This window comes from Balaenoptera acutorostrata, unplaced genomic scaffold, assembly GCF_949987535.1.
Source record: "Balaenoptera acutorostrata unplaced genomic scaffold, mBalAcu1.1 scaffold_789, whole genome shotgun sequence".
In the NCBI taxonomy this organism is placed as follows: domain Eukaryota; kingdom Metazoa; phylum Chordata; class Mammalia; order Artiodactyla; family Balaenopteridae; genus Balaenoptera; species Balaenoptera acutorostrata.
Window position 1 is genome coordinate 62,513 of NW_026646013.1, and position 23,309 is coordinate 85,821.

The 23,309-nt window shown below is 41.3% G+C and overlaps 1 protein-coding gene across 1 annotated transcript; it reads left to right on the forward strand.

Moving 5' to 3' along the window:
* Positions 1–21,737, forward strand: LOC130706816 (UDP-N-acetylglucosamine--peptide N-acetylglucosaminyltransferase 110 kDa subunit-like). Its single transcript, XM_057539436.1, has 2 exons — positions 1–61; positions 18,308–21,737. The coding sequence occupies exon 2, from the start codon at positions 18,317–18,319 to the stop codon at positions 21,455–21,457; it is 3,141 nt and encodes a 1,046-aa protein (XP_057395419.1). The 5' UTR covers positions 1–61; positions 18,308–18,316; the 3' UTR covers positions 21,458–21,737.
* Positions 21,738–23,309: the final 1,572 nt, after the last annotated feature.

Sequence of the window (23,309 nt, forward strand, 5' to 3'; positions counted from 1 at the left end):
GCGAAGGCGGAGAAAGGGGCTGTGCGTTCAAGGAGGGGCGTGAGAGTTGACAGGCTTTGAGGTGAGAGGGGGACCGTGATTGGGCTGCCCTGGGACAGTGGGTCCGTGTGTGTCCTGCGCGTACCCCGACACCCACAGACGCGCACGCCCAGGGAAGCAGGCTGTGAGGGCTCCACCCTCCAGGGCCGTTTGTACCACTTGAGACAGAGGATACGTCAGGCAAACTTGACTTTGCAAGTACACCTGTTCTGGTGGTGGGATGTTTGAGAAGAATCCATCCCTTCCCCACTAATTTTAGGAATCTGAGTTTCTGTGTTGAGTAGACTAATTAAAAGAATGTAAGGCCATCAGAAGCAATGTCTGGGGGTTGGATTGAACACTGGGTGGATACTTTTACAGTTATCCTATGGAGTGAAAAGAGATCATCAAATCTTCTGTTCCAAGACAATAACTCTGAATTGCAGGGGTCAACAAGGACTTGTCCATCATTGCACCGTCAGTTAAATGGAGGTGTAATGGAGGGCACGCCCTGTTGTCTTTTCCCAGAAGCAGATGGCCTCTTGGGAGAAATAATACCAGACTTGATGTAACAATCCACTGGGGTAAATTTAGTTTTTATTCTGCAGTGGAACTGAAGAGAAACTAAGATTTTGGATGACTGTCAGGAACCGAAGTTTACCCCACAGTAAACCAAGGTTTGAAACATTAAGCAGGAACAATTGATTGAAGGGTCCACATCAGATACCCTCCATTTGTTTCCATGAGAGAAAAAAGAAGTGGGAGATCAGATTGGTCTACTCTTGGTGTCTGCCCACACTGACAAGCTTCCTCTGGTTTCAGGCACTAAATGCAGGGGTCAGTTTCACTTAGAGGAGCCATCCCTCTCAGCTTCATTGTGCCCTCAGAACAGAAAGCATACTAGGTTCTGTAAAAAGTGGATGAAACCACTTTTTCTGTAAAATGCAAGAATTGCACCCATGAATACTAGTGACAGTTCCTCACTTTATCACATAGTAGAATAACAGCTAACATTTACTGAGCATTTCATGTGTCAGCCACTGTTGTAAGAATGTTTTATGTGTTAATTCCTTCAATCCTCCTATAATCCACAAGGTACGATACTACTATTATCCCCATTGTGTTCACATGTATTTGCTTTCCAGAATAACATATATTAAATATAAATGCAGTAAAAAGTTTACTCTTTTAAATTTAGTATAATTGACCTATTGTGTTATTTTTTCCATCTGAAATGAAAGATTTCCTCATTCATTAGGAAATTGCCTTCCTTCATGGGGAAAAAGAATGATAAATGGCTTCTTTCTGATGAGTTTTTCAGAATATCAAGAACAAAAATTGATGGATTAAAATATGTGAAGTGTTTAAAAATGCTGGTAAATTGCCAAGTTGTCGATTTGATTAGAGCATGGTTTCATAATAGAAATGTTATCTCTGGCCACTCCTAAATAAAAGTATGTAACGACCCCAACACTTTAGATTACAGTAATTCTAAATTTATACCAAGCCACAGTCCTAATGATCAATACCTGATTTGGATCTAAAACAACCTACCTAGCCATGTGTTAAAGTCTTTCTGTGTTTGTTCAAAACTGCCAACGCCAACTTAAATCAGACAACCAAAACAAATCTAAATGACGCACACAGAGAACTAGTATGATCTTAAAATACTATTTTCAGTTGCTCATAAGTCACCATGACCTATTTGGAGGTTCAATCACCTTCTCTTTACTAAATATATCTTGGTTGCCTCTTAAACCTTTGTTCTCATGAAATAAATACTGATCTTTATGTGTAAGGAATTCAGTCTCCAAACAAATCAAAGGTGGGCTAAAATCAACTAAACCAAGTATCGGCTTTCCAATGTCCATTTGTTGAGTTCTTAACAGTATTTTATTCTTAGTGAGTTTGGGAGTGGGCTCCAAGGGTATGAAAAGAAGCTTTAGGAAAACATACCCCTCAGTAAATTGGGACCCCCCTTAGAAGGAAGTGTGGATTGCTGGGCGAGAAGAGCATACCCGACTGTGCTAGCTATGGGATGGCTAGGTCCCGTGCAGATTATCTCTATTTGTTGAATATAAGTGTAACATAATCCCTGGAAATTCTATATATGTTAATGTTGGTAATGACCTCTTTACTATGTTGACCTACCTAGAAGAAGACAACACTGAAAGCGCAATTTGGTGGCATGGGAAATACCTTTGTTCTCAGTAACCCGTGTCTTGGCTGTTTGTGGAACAAGATTCCACCGTTAGCTAATCTGAAGTAGAACGATTACACTTACTTCTTGGTTCATGTATGGTAATGGACTATACTTTAGGTTGCATTAAAACTTGGAATCATTGGCTACCTCTGATTAATATGTAGCCCCATGTGAAGAGAGAATGAGATAACTAACGGGCCTACAGAGCTACCAAAACCTGCCTCTTCTAGTTTCATCCAGGTTTGCCAGGGGATGCATCCAAGCCCCAACCAAATCTAAGAGGCAGTCCAGGCTGTCAGTATCAGAAATGAGGTCACGGCTGAGAGAGAACACTAAACAGATCTGCACTGATGTTCATCTTCAGCTCATTAAACTCTCTTGTAGGTGGATTCTTTAGAGCAGCAACAAAAAGAGCCTTGCCTGAATTTTTGTCCCTGGCAGATGCTTACAGTAAAACTCCTTACTGCTTGTGACAGGCTACGTGCACCTTTGCACTAGGTGTTTCCTCTGCCTGAGCAGTTCCTACCCCAGTTACCCACATGGCTTGCTCCCTCATTTCCTCCAGGTCTTCACTCAGATGTCATCACCTTCACAATGAAAGCTTTTCTGAAAACTCTTTTTTAAAATTGCAAGCACCCCCTAGATGTTCCCTACTCTCTTCCTTTTTTCCCCCCCAGAGCACACATCACCACCCACCTATTGTATATTTTAATTATTTTTTGTTCTGTCCGTGTAGAATGTAAGAGCCATGAAGGCAAGACTTTTTATCTGTTTTATTACTGCTGACTCTCCACAATAGTGCTTGGTACCTGGTAGACAATATTTGCTCAATGTTGTTGAAAAGAGTAGCAAATTTTAACCAGTGCTTGTCCCATGAACTAAACTGTGCCTTTCATCAGAAAAAAAAAAAAAAAAAAAGGATAATAAGAAGTATATCGCTGTTGCAAAGACATAGCCACAGAGTAGAAAAATGTTCCATGTGGCTTTTTAAACTAAACAGATATTCGCACTGGGGCCAGCATTCAAAAGGGAAGCATATCTTGTATTATGATCCTTATACAGGCAAAGTGAAAAATACTAGTCCTAAGAGGGGTGGGATAAGGAGGGCGGGAGGGAGGGTGACGCGAGAGGGAGGAGATATGGGAACATATGTATCTGTATAACTGATTCACTTTGTTATAAAGCAGAAACTGACACCATTGTAAAGCAATTAGACTCCAATAAAGATGTTTAAAAAAAAATACTAGTCCTAGTGGCTCTTGGAGGCTCATCAGATGTTGAAAATGGAAACTGAAATTGGTAATGGAGAAAAGGCAGTTGAAATTTGCAGGAAAAAAAAAATAACCAACTGAAACTGACAGAGAAGGACAGTTGAGGAGGATCCCTTACAGAGTGACATCTGCTGGTATGTAGTTAGTTCTCTCTCTCTGTTAGGAGCAATTCTCAAGAGGCCTGTGTAAGGAAACTGAAAAATATATATATTTAATTAAGTAGAAAGGAACATTTCATGTAAATAATAAATATTTTACTTTGTTTCTTTCCCCCCCAGCTTTATTGAGATGTAATCGACATAAAAGATTGTGTAAGTTGAAGGCGTGTAATGTAATGATTTGATATGGGTATTTAGTGCAAAATGATTAACACGATAAGGTTACTTAACACATCCATCACCTCACATAGTTATAAACCTTTTTTATGATGAGAACTTTTAAATTCTATTCTCTTAGTAGCTTTTAAATATACAATATACTGTCGTTAACTATAGTCACCATGCTGTACATTACGTCCCTGAACTTATTCATCTTATAACTTGAAGTTTGTACCATTGACCACCCTCACCCATTTCTCCAACTCCCCAGCCCCTGCTCCTATTCTCTGTTCATATGAGTTTGGATTTTTTTCGATTCCACATGTAAGTGAGATCATATAGTATTTGTCTTTCTCCATCTGACTTACTTCACGTATCATAATGCCCTCAAGGTTCATCCATGTCATCACAAATGGCAGGATTTCCTTCTTTTTATGGCTGAATAATATTCCATTGTGTATATATACCACAATTTTTTTCCATTCATCCATCAGTGGACACTTGGGTTATTTTCATATCTTGGCTGTTGTAAATAGTGCTGCAATGAACATGGGAATGCACATATCTCTTTGAGATATTGATTTCGTTTCCTTCAGATTTATACCCAGAAGTGGGATTGCTGGATCATATGGTAGTTCTATTTTTAAGTTTTTGAGGAACCTCCATAATGTTCTACATAGTGGCTGCACGAGTTTACAATCCCGTCAACAGTGCACAAGGGTTCCCATGTCTCTATATCCTCACCAGTACTTATTATTGCTTAACTTGTTGATAATAGCCATTCTAACAAGTGTGAGGTGGTATCTCATTTCGGTTTTAATTTGTATTTCTCTGATGATTAGTGATGTTGAGCACCTTTTCATATACCTGTTGACCGTTTGAACATCTTCTTTGGAAAAAATGTCTACTCAGATCCTTTGCCCATTTTTAATGGGATTGTTTTGGTTTTTTGCTATTGCATGAGTTGCTTATATATTTTGGATATGAACCCCTTATCAAATATGTTGTTTGCAAATATTTCTCCCATTCTGTGGGTGGTCTTTTCGTTTTTGTTGATTGTTTCTTTTGCTGTGCAGAAGGCTTTTTAGTTTGATGTAGTTTCACTTGTTGATTTTTGCTTTTGTTGTGATGCTTTGGGTGTCATAACCATAAAATCCTTGATAAGACTAATGTCAAGGAGCTTTTCCTTATGCTTTTTTTTTTTTTTTTTTTAAAGATTTAACTTTATTTATTTTTGGCTACGCTGGGTCTTCGTTGCTGTGCACGGGCTTTCTCTAGCTGTGGCGAGCAGGGGCTATTCCTCATTGTGGTGCACGGGCTCCTCCTTGTGGTGGCTCCTCTTGTTGAGGAGCACAGGCTCTAGGCGTGTGGGCTTCAGTAGTTGCGGCGCATGGGCTCAGTAGTTGTGGCACACAGGCTCTAGAGCGCAGGCTCAGTAGTTGTGTTGCACGGGCTTAGTTGCTCCGCGGCACGTGGGATCTTCCCGGACCAGGAATTGAACCCGTGTCCCCTGCATGGACAGGCAGATTCTTATCCACTGCGCCGCCAGGGAAGTCCCTATGCTTTGTTTTTAAAAGAAGTTCAGAAGAGGCAAGAGAAAGAGGGGGTATCTTGTTTTTTAAGTGATAAATATCAAAAGAGTATGCATGCAATTATTCCTGCCTGGATAGAAAATAGTGATGAGGACCACCAATTGTTCAGCTTTCATCTCCACAGCAGTTCCTATCGCCAACTATGATGCCAGGGGCACATCCCCTAGGCTGATGCATAAGTAGAGTTTTATCATTTAACTAAAAGACTGTATTGAACAAAGCCAACACATTCCGAGGCTAAATCAAGATTTGGGGGCCAGAAACCTGCAAATATTCTCTCTATGCTGTGACATTTCATTTGTTTTAGTTCCAAACATGGTGTCAACAGTACATGAGAGCAGTAGTGGTCCTATGAAGAGACTGTGCTTGATTATCATAATACTATTTTTTTTTTAAGTGAGAGTTTGGAGTGATTAAAATGTGTCGATTAATTTGCTCCTCTGTGACTGAATTTTACTTTTTACCATATAAGTGTGTTGAGTGACTGCTGTTAAGGTGCAATCAACTCATCAGCAGCGCTTGACTAGAGAAGTTATTAAAATTATTTTAAACTTTTTATAGCACAGTGTCCTACCAAGCATCCTATTGAAAAGGTTCATATTAATATATTTAATAGGCCTACATGAGCATTTAATAGCAATAATACTAGCATCAAGCCTTAGTAACTCCTCATCAAGTCACTTATTAAATGCCTTCAAAGTGCGACGCTCTTGTATACTCTGTAAGAGATCCTTGTTTTCATACTTTGGTAAATTGTAGTCTCTCAGAGGTAAAAAGGTAATTTCTACAGATAAAGGTAGAAACCATGTCTAAACACAGGTCTTCCATAAGAGAGATGCAAATAAAGCCAATGGAAGCAATGGGAGGGAAAGATCACTTTTGAGGAAAGGCTTCAGGGAAGAAGAGTATGAGGAAATCTTGTCACTAGGGATACACAGGCTGTGTTAGGAGATGATCGAGCAGTGTGCCTCGACTGATGGTAAATGGAAGATAAGTCTTGGTCTGTTGATGACATGTCATGGAGGTTGCCAGGCAAGGCTTGCCCTTTATCGAGTATGCAGGGAGGAGCTGTTGAAGATTCTTGAGCGGGTGGGGAGAATATGAATGGAGCTGGGCTTTTTGAATATTCATGCAAGAATAGTTTACAACCTGGATGGAGACTGTAAACTGGAAGATGATTTAGTAGACTTTGAGAATAGTCCATGGAGTTTAGGTAATGAGAGTTAGGAGAATGATAGGGGACATGGAGGGGAGGAAAAGATGCAGGTGATACTCCTTCTTAGCTGATGGACCTTGAAAGTAGGACGTCAGACAACTCTGAAGCTTCAGGCTTGGATGCCTAAGAGGATAGTGGTGGCTTTAACAGGAATAGGGAGCCAAGAGAAGGAGCAGGTTTGGGAGAAGATAATGAGCTCATCTATAAATAAGAGAACCAGAGGATATTCAAGTGGAGACAGTTTTTTCCTTTGTTTTATTGAGATATAATTGACATATAGCACTGTATAAGTTGAAGGTGTACAGCGTAAAGACTTGACTTACCTATATTATGAAATGTTTACCGTAACTAGTTGAGTTAACATTCATCATCTGATTTTGATACAAGGGGAAAAAAGAGAAAAAAACTCGTTTGGAGTTTTTAAGAGCAGTTTTTAAATGATAGTTGAGAAGAGCATAGGTATGGCTTGGGGGGTTATCCATGTACATATGATAGTTGAAGCCATGGGCACAAATGAAGTTGGCGAGGGAGAAAAATATAGAAATAAAGAAAAAGAGGATCAAGGCGAAAATTTTGAGAAATTATACATTAGTGGAGGAGGAAAAGTAAGCACATAAACAATCCAAAGAAAACAAAACTAGGAAAGAAGGCAGAAGGGAAGAACTTCTTAATTAAAGAATTTGGTGTCTCAGAGGATGTTTGGTAGATGTCTGTGGGATATCTGGGAGCTCACGTCCCCTTCTCTAAGATCTAATCCTCCGCCAACACACAGAGGGTTTGGGCCTGACAGCTATGTTTGTACAATTTGACCTTGTTCTTCTGACCATGGTTGGTTTGACCTGAGTTCGATAACTGACCAAAGCTGCACCAATCAGGTTTTCTCCCCTGGGAATTTGGAATTAAGAAATACAATGTTATTCTATTAAGGGCATGAACTGGGTGATCACAGAAACCTGTGTATGGGGTGGCCATCTTCTGTCACAGAAACAGAAAAGTGGAGGAAACCTGCCTTCTGAAAGAAACGAATGAAGTGACTTGCAGAAAATCAAAATGAGAACAGATGACCTGAGAGCGAGAGAGAGAGAAACTGAGAGTATGCTTATTTTCCCATGACGACTATTTTCTGTCTTATCCCTTTTCTTCAATCTTCTAAAACCATCCCCACACCTGCCTACCCTGATGCGACTCCAGTATATTCCTACCATCAAATCTACAAATCTTTTGGCATTTGGACCCATCTCTCCTTTCTTTCTTCCTCTCCTGTCAAAAGCCATTCCTCTACTTATGATTTAAATTCCTTCCCCTCTTCTTAGGGGTTTCATTTCTTCAGTTATTCCCTTCCTCTTGTTCATCATCAAATTCTTGATTATCCCCAATATGTACAAACATCCTCCATCCTAACATTTAGAAAAAAACAAAGATTCTTATGCTATCCCTTTCCATCTGTAATACTAATTCTCTGATCCCTTCACAGCAAACCTTCTTGAGAGAGATGTCTACAGGTTAACTCTGATTTCCTATTCAATCTACTCGAATCTGACTTCCACCCCCACCACGCCAATGAAAACTGCTAATCCATGTTGTCAACAGCCTACATATTGCTGGACCCAGTGGATGTTCCTTGAACCTCATCCTACTCCAACTTTTAGCAGTTTTCAACACAGTTGGTCAGGCTCAACTTCTTGAAAACCGAATCTCTTCTATTGGCTGGTCTGTCTCCTAAATCTCTAACCACTGCTGCTCAGTGACCTTCAGGGGTTTTTCCTCCTCTACTGCCCTCTAAAAACTGGGCTCTATTCTCTGCTTTCTTGTCTGTGAACTCACCTTCTTGGTAATCTCAGTCATTCCCATAGCTTTAAATACTAAAAATGGTAACTAATTCGCAAATTAATCTCTTTAGCCTAGACATTTCCTCCAAAATCTGTATTCAGATATTCATTTGTCTGTATGACATGTCAAGTCTCCGTGAATATCTGAAATTAATGTATCTGAAATAGAACTAAACTCTCAATTTCTATCAACCTGCTTTCCTCCCCTCACTATTAAAAAGAAATTCTATCTTTACTTTTTCCCACTTCAGTAAATGTTATCACCATTCACCCAGTTATTGTAAACAGGACAACCCAGGCAATATTCTTGATTTTTCCCTCTCCTTCCCTCCCCAACTCTAACCTATCAGCTGGTCCTCTTATTTGCTCCTCATGAATAGATGTGTAGTCCATCCACTTCTCTCCATCTCCTCTGCTACTACATTAAACCAAACTGCCATCATCTCTTACCTGAGCTATTGCTGTAGCTGCCAACTGGTCTTCTACCTTCTACTCTTGCCTCCTTTCATCTATTTTCTGCTCATCAGTCAGGGTAAACCTGGAAATACATCGGACCCTGTTGTTTCCTGCTTAAATCAGTTCAATGTTTTCCAATTAGTTTGCCATGAGATCCAAATTCCTTTAAATACTTAAAAGGCCTGGCCTGCTCTGGCTTCTGCCTCCTTCTCCAACCTTACCTCCCTCGATTCTCCCCCTCACCCTTTAAGTTCCAGCCACAGTGGCCTCCTTTCACTTCCCCCGAAACAGCACTGCAGGGTCTGCACACAGGTGTATCCTCAGCCTAAAACACTCCTTCCACAGCCCCAATCCTCAGTTGCCCTGAGTGGCTCCCTCCCATTCTTCAGATCTGAGTTTAAATGCCTTGTCTTCAGAGTATCCTTTCTGAGTCCTTGCCTATCACTAATAACCTATAATAATGTATCATTAGGTCAGTTTGTTTCATCTGTAGTGCTCATTATATGGTGTAAATACACAATTGTTTACCTGTTTATGTAAGCCTTCCCCACTAGATTATAAAGTCTCTCAAGGCAGGGACCTTGTCTCTTCTGTTGACTACTTGGTCACTGAACACCTAGGAGTGCCTGGAATATAGCAGGTGCCCGAGAATTATTTGTTAAAACTTTATTGGTTACTGATAGCTTCCTAGTTCCTGATGCTAATCCCTGTGCAGCCCTATTATACTTTCTGTGAGAGAGTTTCTTTGGTCTTATATTACCCTCCCCCTTGCTGTTTCAATCATTTGAATAGGTGTTTGTTCTTATAGTTAAATGATCACTAGTTGATAAAGTCTTTAAAAGGATGTGGTGATCAGCAATGTCAAAAGCTGTTAGATGGGGAAGAAGGTTAAGGGCTAAGCAAAGTCATTGGATCTCATCACTGGAAATCTTCACACCAATAGTGTCCATAAAATGTGGCTCTGTGGAAGCCAGGGTACAGTTGGGTTGATGAGAAGGGTGAGAAGATGAATGCAAGTAATGTAGAATTCTCTTTTTGAGAAATTTGACAGTAAACAGAAGGCATGAAGTCAAATGGGATCTTGGGGTTCATCAGAGTCCAAGAAAGTATATGTTGCTTTAGTTTAAAAAGAATAGGGAAGAAACATCTACTGATATGCCAATAGAAGCCAAAAGAGAAAAAAATGAAGTTGGAATGAGGAGGACTAATAGATTTAGTTTCCATGAGGCAGTAGAGGATTTGATCAAGAGCACAAGTTTGACTAAACGGGACAATGTTTCCCCCTCCATTTACAGGAAGAAGGGCCGTTAAGAGAGTGAAGGTAAAGAAAAAATTTATGTAGAGCAAAGGAAGTTGAGCGTGGCCATTTGAGGAGGTAGCAATGTCATCTACAACTGGTTGTCAAGGGGAATCTCTGGAAAGACTTTTCCAGACCACACCTCCATCCCTTTACTCCATGACCTCCCCACCCAAGATGGTAGACGCTCTCCACTGCACCTGCCGCAGAGACTCACTGCTGCTGAGGGCCACAGTGGTTGGTGGGAATGTGCCTTTCTTAGGTGGGGTGGAACAGAAAAAAAGCCTGCGATCACTGAGGAGAGGGGTAGTCAGAAGGGAATATTGGGGTTTGAAGGGCTCTGACATCATGAGGAATACGACAAGGACATAGAATTGTTTTCCAAACATATATCTCATCAGGCATTCTTGGGGCCCTTCTAAAAATACAGAGTTCAGCCTCATTCCCTAGAGAGTCTAATTCAGCAGGTCTGGGAGCAGGAGGGGCAGGATTGTACAATTTTTAACAAGTTCCCCAGGTGATGTTTATGATTTGGCCAATTTGGGAGACAGTGGATTAGAAATGATTAAAAGTTCACTAAGTTTAATTGCAGGCCCCACATATTTTCTCAGTGTTTAGCCAAATACAAAGATTTGTGGATAACTGATGTCAATTCGTGGAAATTACCCAAAGAAAACAGTTTTCAGTGGATTGGTATCTAATTCTATGGTTCCAAATAATCTGCAGCGATATTTAAAATGTAAGACTAGTTTACGGATATTTCTTTATAGAGAATTTCATTGAGGAAAAGGTAAATGGAATGGACCAGCTAACAGTTATTATTCATAATATAATAACAAACTCAGATGTTTTAAAGCCTGTTCTGCTTCTAGTTTGCTTACCTCCCAAATTAATAAGCTAAACATAATAAAACTCTAAGAATGTAACTTGATCTTACCCATTCCTAACATTCTTAAAGGAGGTCTTTAGCCCGATAGCACTAGAACTTCTGAGAGCAGATTCAGATCCATTTAAAATATTTTTTCCATTCCTTCCCAGGAAGAGTTATTTGTATTGATATACAACAGTTGGGCCCCAGACCACTTACTGGGACCACAGGGCCTCACTAATTTGTACCAGTTTTCCTCTATTCTAGTTGGTCCTGACCATCAGGTATAAATGAGTGCTAAATCAATATTAGCTGATACTTCCCCAGCTGTGGGAAGTATGGAAACCCTATCACATGAGCAAACACAGCCCTTCTTGGCTACATTTAAAATAAGGTGGTTATTATTACACTGTATGGGGAAAAGGCTTTTTTTTTTTTTTAAAGAAATCTCATGCCACCTTAATTTGCATTAACTTGATAGACTGATATCAATAGTCGGAATCAATTTTCAATTGTTATAGTTTCCCTACCACCGTTCACACTTCCTTCATTCTTTCAGGGAGGCTTCTTCTGCCTTCCTATTTCTTCCCACCTCCAGCCATGCCATATACCCCACACCATTTTTCCTTTCTAGTACTACTTACTCATCGGGTTGAGTAGAGAAGCCAAAGGTGACTTAGTTTACATACCTGCTTTAATTGCTCACCTTGGGTGGAGCAGTGTCTTAAATAAACTTCACTTTTGCCACAGCACCATTACTCAGTAAGGTATTTATACAAGTGTCACTTAATCCCATGAAAATAAACAAGGCACTTAAACTTGTTATTGAAAAAGAAGCTTTAGGCTTTAGCTGCCCACTCTCCTTACTCAAGGGCCAATCTCACCTCACTTATTCTTAGAAAACTTTTCAGCAGTTTTCCTTAAAGAAAATCAGGCAGAGCAAAGTACTGTGAGTCAGGTTTAAGCTACCCTTACCTTTGAAAGAAAGGGTTCCTTTGTTAATTATCAATAACAAGGAATCTTGTCATTTCTCCCAATATTTCCAAGTCATAGCTACTCATAGCGGAGCTATGCATTCAATGCATTCCTAAATATTGAAAGCATATATGTTCAGTATTTAACCAGAGATGAAAACAGAAACAAATATTTAACATTCCAAAGAAATGGTGCAACTCTACATGATTTTTTATTTTCTATATCCTGAACTGTATAGAAATTTCATAGTATTTTTAAAGCACTTTCATAAATATGACCTTTTTGCTTGTGATCATTTTGTGAGGTAGTTATACTATTTCCATTTTTCAGATGGGAAAATTGAGGCTTGAAGCCTTGGCCAGGGTCACAGCACATGAGAGATTCAGAGCTGGGAATCAGCTCTCCTGACTCCAGGACCAGTGTTTTTCCCTCTATAAAAATTGCCTTTATAGCAGGACAGTCAGGGATATGTTCACTCAGTAATAGAGAAGTATGGATCTTTTCCACCCCTAGTCATTGAAGGACCTATGAGCTGATAGTGTATGTGAGAGAGGACACTTCCTGCCTGAAAGATTGATGACTTACATTCAGAGCAACCTGATGTTGCACTCTGATAGGAGAAGGACCTGTCTAAAACGTCCTAATTGCTTAAAACATCCAGAGTTCCCAATAGGAAGACAGGGTGTGGTAATTATATATCTTGCTTTTGGCTTATCTTCTCCATATCCTCACCCTCACAGATGTCTTTCAAACATTGGTAATTACAGCTTTCAGAGCCAAAGCCTACAAACTCATAATCCACACAGATGACATACTAAAATCTACTCAAATATGTAAGGCTGAAGAAAGTTTCAGTGCTACTGGACTCACATTAAAAAAAAAAAAAACTAAAAAAAAAAAAAAACTGCTTACAAAAGAGGTAGCCTTTATTTCTATGTCACTACTGCCTAGATGTGTAATGGTTTCTTGTTGATCTGTGAGGGTGCATATTAACTCATTTACCTCTAAATGTAATCAGTAACTTAAGAATAAAGTACACATGCAGATGACAAGACCATATGATTAAAAGCAAATAGTCTGACATTGGAAAACGGATCCAAATTAATGTAACTAACTTGAAACAATGAAGGAACTGCTTCTAAGCAAGAGGAAGAATCAGTATCAAGAAATAAATGCAGGGCTTCCCTGGTGGCGCAGTGGTTGAGGGTCTGCCTGCTAATGCAGGGGACACGGGTTCGAGCCCTGGTCTGGGAAGATCCCACATGCCGCGGAGCAACTAGGCCCGTGAGCCACAACTACTGAGCCTGCGCGTCTGGAGCCTGTGCTCCACAACAAGAGAGGCCGCGATAGTGAGAGGCCCGCGCACCGCGATGAAGAGTGGCCCCCGCTCGCCACAACTAGAGAAAGCCCTCACACAGAAACGAAGACCCAACATAGCCAAAAATAAATAAGAGCCTACTTAATAAATAATAATAAATAAATTTAAAAAAAAAAAAAAAAAAAAAAGAAATAAATGCAACACAGGAAAGCAGTTGTCCTTGTCATGCTGGCCTATAAATGGAACCTGAGTTAATAACATCATAATCTCTAAAGAATTCAGCAAGTTCTTGCTATAGTGGCAATGAGATAATATATAAAGTATGGTGGAATTTCCCACCATCTGTATCACTGGCGAGCCCAATGGTAATTGGAATGGTTCAATGTCCCGCAGTTTTTAAGGGAAATCGTTTTAGGAGGAGTCACATTTCTAGATGAAGACACATTAACCCAATGATTTCAAAGAATATGGCTTGGGTCTGGTATCACATTTCAAGACCAAGAATTAGCACCTCAGTTACTTACTAAGTGAAAGATACTCCAATGATAATTGATAAGAAAACGGCTCAGAAATATGAGTGGGATTTTAAACAACTAAACTTGTTTGTCTCCCACTCTGATTGAATCCAGAAGTATTTATTTAGGGGAGCAAAAAATCCAGATGACTTGGAAGCAAATGTTTCTGTTCGTTGAAGAATAAGGATGTCTTCTGCCAAATGCAGCCATTTCCAAACGCAATGAAGGACTATGGCTCATATATCAATCCTGCCCCTTCCTAGCTCGGCCCTCATTCTCTGACCATCTTCTCCGAATTCCCTTGCAGGATTCCCTTCAGGACCATTGCTAATTCATGCCTTCTGGAATCCACCTTCCTCATAGCTATTGAGGCTTTTCCCACCTTTTCAGAAAAAAGTTTGCCCTGGGTGATATACATAAATCTTTGCCCAGCCTCAACCAGCTTGCTTTCTAGCTAACAGGTTTATCTGTGGCCCCAGGGGGCAGGATAGTGTGAGAGAGGGGGCTCAAAAGACCATTACCTTTCAGTACACAGCTAGGTAAACTAATTCCACCAAAGATCACAGGTTTCTATATTTCCTTGAATATGCTTTTTTTTTTAAAACGTCATCAAAATTTCACGTTTTAAATATTTTTTTTAAAGGAATTCCTTTTATTTTTTAATTATTTATTTATTTATTTTTGGCTGTGTTGGGTCTTCGTTTCTGTGCAAGGGCTTTCTCTAGTTGCGGCAAGCGGGGGCCACTCTTCATGGTGGTGCACGGGCCTCTCACTATCGCGGCCTCTCTTGTTGCGGAGCACAAGCTCCAGACGTGCAGGCTCAGTAGTTGTGGCTCACGGGCCTAGTTGCTCCGCGGCATGTGGGATCTTCCCAGACCAGGGCTTGAACCCGTGTCCCCTGCAATGGCGGGCAGATTCTCAACCACTGTGCCACTAGGGAAGCCCAGGATTTGTACTGTATTGCTAACAAAGAGACTGCATTTCTCCTCTGATGAATGTGCACAAGAAAGCATGCTGCCCCCAGTGATCGTTGGGTACCGTCTCATGATCCTGAGGGAAGCCATCCTATCCTTCTGGTTACGTGATACAGTGGGTTTCCTTATTGTTTAGGCCAGTTTTATTTGGAGTTTCAATTTTTACAGTGAAAAGTTGTCATAACTCTTTCTGTTCTAGGGGGTTTTTTTTGTTTGTTTTCTTTTTGTCAATTCCTGTTGGGTATTATTTGTATTGTTGATGTGGCAAGAACTCTACTGAGATATAGTCTTCTTGTCTTTATATTATGAATATATCTCTAAGTTTATCACTTATCATTTACTCCTTACTCTTGTTTAATATAGAGAAGATTATAATTTAAGTCTATTAAATCCATCAGTGTGTTTCTGCATGATGTATTCCATTGCTTTTACTTTTATTCATTCATTCATTAGAGTGTGTGTGTGTGTGTGTGTGTGTGTGTGTGTGTGTGTGTACTACAAGGTGCCAAGTACTACGAGAGGCAATAAGACTATTTATTGTGAGACAAGAAAGACACAGCCCCTGCCCTCGTGGAGTTCATATCCTGGTGGGGGATTGAGAATATGTTAGACGTTCACTGAAAAGCCACACAAGTGTGTGTAAGCTACTAAAGGATAGAGGCTACAGAGGGAAGGACCCAGTCTAGGAGCGCTTTCATAGGAGGGTTAGGTCTAGTTAGGGAAGTCAGGGGAAGCTTTCCTGGGGAAGTGGTGACTGAGCTAAGAATGATAAAGAGGACTTAGGTAGTGGGCTAAGAGCATTACAGGCAGTGGAAAGAGCAGGTCCAAATGTCCTGCTCAGGGGCAAGCACAGGAAACAGGAAGGACTGAAAGAATGTAGAACATGGTCCACATCCTCAGAGGGGCCTGGCGTAAGTGAAGGCGGAAGATTGAAGGGTGGGAAGTGGGGGATGCTGACCACGCAGGGCCAGTAAGTCCATGTTAAGGAGTTGTGTCTCCTTCCTAAGATCTATGGGAAATCACTGAAGGTGTCATCTTTGACAACCACATTACTTTTACCTCCAAACATCCAATCTCATAACAAGTCCTAACAACTTTGCTTTCTAAATATCTCTTCAATCTATCCACTTCAATCCATCCACTTCTGTTCATCATTACCAACACTTCCTCAGCCCATTCTATCATCATTTGTGTCTGGACTAGGGGAATAGCGTCCTCAATGATCTATTTGCACCTACTGTTGCCCCACTCCAATCCATTCCTGCACAGTTATGGGAAGACAGGCCTGACCTTGATACCATTTGATGACACAGAAAACACTGAAAGAGGACCAGTTTGTTTTTCATTAGTCTTGTTCTTGAGAGGTTGTGGAGTGGGCAGTTCATGAGTTTAATCTTGGACCTGCTGAGTTTTAAATATCCCTGGGATGTCCTAGAGAAGAAGCCAAGCCGGAGGTGTCTGTTAGGTAGATATCTTCTGCCTCCCCATCTAGAGCCACTCTCCACCCATCTCTACGCTGATCCCTGCCCGGAGACATTGACGTGTGTGGGATGTCAAGATTCCATGTATCCCCAGCACCTGCTCCCGTGTGCTCTGCCTTCTAGTTGCGTTCAGCCCATAGGAGGTACATGAAGGAAGAAGCGTGAAGGCTGAGTATTTACTCGATACGATATACATCCTGCATCATCTCTTCCTCTTCCCCACCTCCTCCTCTTTCCACCCTGCCTCCTTGAAGCCCTCTTCCTCTGCCTCCTGCTCCTCCTGCTCTTCTTCCTCCCACCTCTTCCTCTTTTTTTCTCTCTCGAATCCAGTAATCATTTCCACCTCGTCCTTTTTTTAAAAATTAATTAAGTAATTTTTGGCTGGGTTGGATCTTTGCTGCGCCCGGGCTTTCTCTAGTCGTGGTAAGTGGGGGCTACTCTTCGTTGCAGTGAGTGGGCTTCTCATTTCGGTGGCTTCTCTTGTTGCAGAGCACGGGTTCTAGGTGCCCGGTCTTCAGAAGTTGCGGCACGCGGGCTTCAGTAGTTGCGGCACGTGGGCTCAGTAGTTGTGGCTCGCGGGCTCTAGAGTGCAGGCTGAGTAGTTGTGGCGCACAGGCTCAGTTGCTCCGTGGCATGTGGGATCTTTCCGGACCAGGGCTTGAACCCCTGCACTGGCAGGTGGATTCTTAACCACTGAGCCACCAGGGAAGTCCCTAACCTCCTCCTTTAAGCCTAGGCAGTAAAAGCTCCCTGAGATGCTGGACTACTGTCCTCTGTTGTTTTCCCCAAACCCTTTGCAAATGATCTCTTGACTACAGTCTCCTTAATTACGGTACATTTGAGTGTGCCACCTTTCTCTTTCAGGGATTCTGACTTATACTGATAGGTAAGAAATGCCTGGGGGAGAGTTACATTTGAGTCACCTGAGTAGAGGTGGTAATTGGAGCCGTGGGTAAATGTGAATATCTTGGGAGACAGTGTAGAGAAGGAATGGGCCCTGAGGAACTCAAACATGTAATGGCTTTCAAAGGACGATAATCTTGCAAAGGAATTGGAGAAGTAGCAACCAAAGTGAGGTGAAAAATCAGGGCAGTGTGTGTCATAGAAGTCAAAGGAAGCAAAGGGAAGAAAAAGAGTGTTGGTAGTCAAGATTATCAGTTGGTCCTGCAAAGTCATTGGATTTAGTGACTTATACCATCGTGAATCTGTTACATATTTTCTGTGCTCCCTCTGAATAATGATTTAAATTTTTTTACATTAACTTCTCTATAATTGATTTTAGGTAAATACAGTCAGATTTGTTTTAGAACGTATTTTAAGGTAAAAAATTAACTACCCTTCCTTAACCATTATTCCAACATTATTTATTTTATACTTTCTCTATTACCATTATTTCCTCCAACATTCACTGTTTCCAAAAATATGAAGAGATGTTTGAGCACTTTCTGCTAGATGTATAAGAGCTTTCTATTTGACTGTATCATAGTGGTTCAACGGTTGTCTCTTTAGCATTCATTTTAAAATGTATCCATTAGAACAAGTCTAACCTCTTAATTTTAATTTTCAGAATTCTATTATCAATAGCCCCATTTATTCTTCCAGATAAACTTTATATTTTTTTAACATCTTTATTGGAGTATAATTGCTTTACTATGGTGTGTTAGTTTCTGCTTTATAACAAAGTGAATCAGTTATACATATACATATGTCCCCACATCTCTTCCCTCTTGCATCTCCAGATAAACTTTAGAACCATTTTATCAATTAAAAAAGACTTCATTGTGAATTTTTTCAAGACCGTGAGACATAGATGGCCAACCAGAGTTCCTAAGGTTCAGTGTATGTAACTGTTGCCGCCGCTTAAGCCTGCCAAAGCAGTGGTACGGCTGCTGCCCTTGTATTTGCTACCTCTAGAAACATTCTTGCCAGTAGTGGCAGCAGCGGGACTCAATTACCCTCTTTTCACACTCCCTCCAGAAGCTCCAGATGGCGTCTTCCGTGGGCAACGTGGCCGACAGCACAGACCCAACGAAATGTATGCTTTCCTTCCAAGGGTTAGCAGAGTTGACACAGCGAGCCTATCAGGCGGGAGATTTTGAGGCAGCTGAGAGACACTGCATGCAGCTCTGGAGACAAGAGCCAGACAATACTGGTGTACTTTTATTACTTTCATCTATACACTTCCGGTGTCGAAGGCTGGACGGATCTGCCCACTTTAGTAGTCTGGCAATTAAAAAGAACCCTCTTCTGGCAGAAGCCTATTCGAATTTGGGGAATGTGTACAAGGAAAGCGGGCAGTTGCAGGAAGCAATCGAGCATTACCGGCATGCGTTGCGTCTCAAACCAGATTTCATCGATGGTTATATTAACCTGGCAGCCGCTTTGGTAGCAGCAGGCGACATGGAAGGGGCAGTACAAGCTTACGCCTCTGCTCTTCAGTACAATCCTGATCTGTACTGTGTTTGCAGTGACCTGGGGAACCTGCTCAAAGCCCTGGGTCGCGTGGAAGAAGCCAAGGCATGTTATTTGAAAGCAATTGAGACGCAACCGAACTTTGCAGTAGCTTGGAGTAATCTTGGCTGTGTTTTCAATGCACAAGGGGAGATTTGGCTTGCAATTCATCACTTTGAAAAGGCTGTCACCCATGACCCCAATTTTCTGGATGCTTATATCAATTTAGGAAATGTCTTCAAAGAGGCACGGATTTTTGAACGAGCTGTGGCAGCTTACCTTCGTGCCCTAAGCTTGAGTCCAAATCATGCAGTGGTACATGGCAGCCTGGCTTGTGTATACTATGAGCAAGGCCTGATAGATCTGGCAATAGACACCTACAGGCGAGCTATTGAATTGCAACCACACTTCCCGGACGCTTACTGCAACCTAGCCAACGCTCTCAAAGAGAAGGGCAGTGTTGCCGAAGCAGAAGATTGTTATAATACAGCTCTCTGGCTGTGTCCCACCCATGCAGACTCTCTGAATAACCTAGCCAATACCAAGCGAGAACAGGGAAACATTGAAGAGGCAGTTCGCTTGTATTGTAAAGCATTAGAAGTCTTCCCAGAGTTTGCTGCTGCCCATTCAAATTTAGCAAGTGTATTGCAGCAGCAGGGAAAAGTGCAGGAAGCTCTGATGCATTATAAGGAGGCTATTCGAATCAGTCCTACCTTTGCTGAGGCCTACTGTAATATGGGAAACACTCTAACGGGGATGCAGGATGTTCAGGGAGCCTTGCAGTGTTATATTCGTGCCATTCAGATTGACCCTGCATTTGCGGAAGCCCACAGCAATCTGGCTTCCATTCACCAGGATTCAGGGAATATTCCAGAAGCAATTGCTTCTTACCGCACTGCTCTGAAGCTTCAACCTGATTTTCCTGACGCGTATTGTAATCTGGCTCATTGCCTGCAGACTGTCTGTGACTGGACAGACTATGATGAGCGCATGAAGAGGCTGGTCAGCGTTGTGGCTGACCAGTTAGAGAAGAACAGGTTGCCTTCCGTGCAGCCTCATCACAGCATGTTATATCCTCTTCCTCACGGCGTCAGGAAGGCTATTGCCGAGAGGCATGGGCACCTCTGCCTGGATAACATCAGTGTCCTTCACAAACCACCGTATGAACATCCAAAGGACTTGAAGCTCAGTGATGGTCGACTGCGTGTAGGATACGTGAGTTCTGACTTTGGGAACCATCCTACTTCTCATCTTATGCAGTCTATTCCAGGCATGCACAATCGTGATAAATTTGAGGTATTCTGTTATGCCCTGAGCCCAGATGATGGCACAAACTTCCGAGCGAAGGTGATGGCAGAAGCCGATCATTTCGTTGATCTTTCTCAGATTCCATGCGATGGAAAAGCAGCTGATCGCATCCATCAAGATGGTATACACATCCTTGTAAATATGAATGGTTATACCAGGGGTGCTCGAAATGAACTCTTTGCTCTCAGGCCAGCTCCTCTTCAGGCAATGTGGCTGGGGTACCCTGGGACTAGTGGCGCACTTTTCATGGATTATATCATCACTGATCAGGAAACTTCACCTGCTGAAGTTGCTGAGCAGTATTCTGAGAAACTGGCTTATATGCCCCATACTTTCTTTATTGGTGATCATGCTAATATGTTCCCTCACCTGAAGGAAAAAGCAGTCATCGATTTTAAGTCCAATGGGCACATTTATGACAATCGAATTGTGCTGAATGGCATCGACCTCAAAGCATTTCTTGATAGTCTACCAGATGTGAAAATTGTCAAGATGAAATGTCCTGATGGAGGAAACAACACAGACAGCAGTAATATAGCTCTCAATATGCCTGTCATTCCTATGAATACGATTGCAGAAGCAGTTATTGAAATGATTAACAGAGGACAAATTCAGATAACAATTAATGGATTCAGTATTAGCAATGGACTGGCAACTACCCAGATCAACAATAAGGCTGCCACTGGAGAGGAGGTTCCCCGTACCATTATTGTAACCACACGTTCTCAGTACGGGTTACCGGAAGATGCCATTGTGTACTGTAACTTTAATCAGTTATATAAAATTGACCCATCTACTTTGCAGATGTGGGCAAATATTCTGAAGCGTGTTCCCAATAGCGTACTGTGGCTGTTGCGTTTCCCAGCAGTAGGAGAACCTAATATTCAACAGTACGTGCAAAATATGGGCCTTCCCCAGAACCGTATCATTTTTTCACCAGTTGCTCCTAAAGAGGAACATGTTCGGAGAGGCCAGCTGGCTGATGTCTGCTTGGACACTCCACTCTGTAATGGACACACCACAGGGATGGATGTCCTTTGGTCGGGGACACCCATGGTGACTATGCCAGGAGAGACTCTTGCTTCCCGAGTTGCAGCTTCCCAGCTCACTTGTTTAGGCTGTCTTGAGCTTATTGCTAAAAATAGACAAGAGTATGAAGACATAGCTGTGAAACTGGGAACTGATCTAGAATACCTGAAGAGAATTCGTGGCAAAGTCTGGAAGCAGAGAATATCTAGCCCTCTGTTCAACACCAAACAATACACAATGGAACTAGAGCAGCTCTATCTACAGATGTGGGAGCATTATGCAGCTGGCAACAAACCTGATCACATGATGAAGCCTGTTGTAGTCACTGAGTCGGCCTAAATTATGACTGTGTGCACAGGAGAATTACCCCTGTACCTGAGCCTCAACCTTCTGGGGGAAAGGGAACTAGATACGTTACTTTGTACTTATCTTTGTAGCAATATCATGTTGCAGATGGGTGACAGACAGTGATAACAAATAGCACAGCCAGACTTGCTTCCTGCATGATCATGACAGGGAGAGACACAAGAGATGGGAGACTGCTGTTCCACAAGGAGTCTCCATAGAATTTTGCAGCAGCCAGGTGTTGCCTAAGTCTGGAAAGTCTGATCTCCCTTGGTCTTCCATGGGATGGGTGGTTAGTGTGGAGGGGAGATAGAGATTGCCCAGTCTTCTGAATTAAGTTTTTCTTTATATTTGGGGTATTGGAGCAATTAAAAATGTTTGGTTTCAGGTTTTTTTTTTTTTTTTTTTTTTTTGGTTTCAGGTATTTTTATTCATGTGAAGTGTATATGATTCTCTTGAGATAAGGTTTTAAGCTAAAATATTCCTTGTTTTAGTTTCTGAACTCTACAGATAAATGGGGACTTTGCTGGTGTAGTCTTTTTATAGGTTTAATAAACCACTTGAGCCTATATCAGTCATTTTAGTGTCTGACATGTTTGGAACTATCAGTGCTTTGTTGGTTTCTGGCTTAAATTCTTTTTCTGGTCCGTTTCCTTCTTCCCTTCCCCCCACTTTAAACATTTTCCTGTAACTTGGCTAACAAAAAACCAAGACTGATTCAAAGCCTCCCAGAGTGTTTCTCTTAAACGCATCAGCTGGTGCCAAATGAAGATTCTTAGGAGTGATTATTAATTATGAAGGGCACAGTTGTGGTACTGTCACTGATGATAATAATAATGGATTTTTGGCCTAGAGTTTTGACCTACTTCACCAGTGTTTTACCGTTGACTGCCCCTCTATGCTGCTTCCAAAAGTGATAGTGTGTGATAAGATTTTTACTTTCACTTATAAAGTTTGTTTTCTTTTTTAAGTGAGTCCTGTTCTTCCTTTTTCTTTCACCAGAAATGAAATCCCAGGTAAGTACAAGTACTCAAATATTTGATCAGTAAGTCACAGTTATCTCCAGTACATTAAATAACTTTCATCAAAAACCATGTTATAGGTAAAAAGCTCTGGAGGACCTGCTATGTATATGATTATTATGTTTCAGACCTTCTAGGGTGTTATATATAATAACTTGTCTTCTGGACGTGGTCTTGAAGTCTTTATGGATTCAGCCTCAGTAGTAGCGAACTGCACTGCTACTTGGTTTGGAGTATAAATTAGACTTTAGCCCTCCTGGAGGTTGAGTTTTTGGTATTAAAAACCATAGGAATGAAAAAAAAAACCCATAGGAATGAAATTATTGTATTTCAACAAAGGATTGAGGGCTTGAGGCTTAAACAAGCCAACATATGAATATATGTTTTTATCTTGCTGTACTGCACATATGCTGTCTAGAAACAGATATTTTGTCTGCTAGTAGTGTTCTAGATTCTGTCTTTCCAAAGCGCTGAGGCAGTGCATCTATTCTGTAGTTGCAGCTGATGCCTGAATGTATCCTAGCTGACAAATGATTGATTAATAAGAACTTGAATTTCGGAAAGATTTGTACTGTTAACCAAAATCTGAACAAGGAGTCTCAAATGTAATTCTTAGCCAGAATTACATGTTAATGAACGATTTAACAGTGTAAATCAAGGAACATCAGTGTAGGGATTTCTTTTAATTTATTTTTTACCTGCTTGAAAGAATCAGTTAAAGGTTGCCAGCTTGGTTGCAGATGAACGGACGTTTGAAGTTCACCACACTACTTCATGTGGAACAGGAGAATAGACTTCCAGCGCCCTCAAGGCTGTGACCTTGC

Bases quoted from the DNA above. Each gene is read 5' to 3' on its own strand.
- LOC130706816 (XM_057539436.1), top strand. From the start codon at position 18,317: ATGGCGTCTTCCGTGGGCAACGTGGCCGACAGCACAGACCCAACGAAA.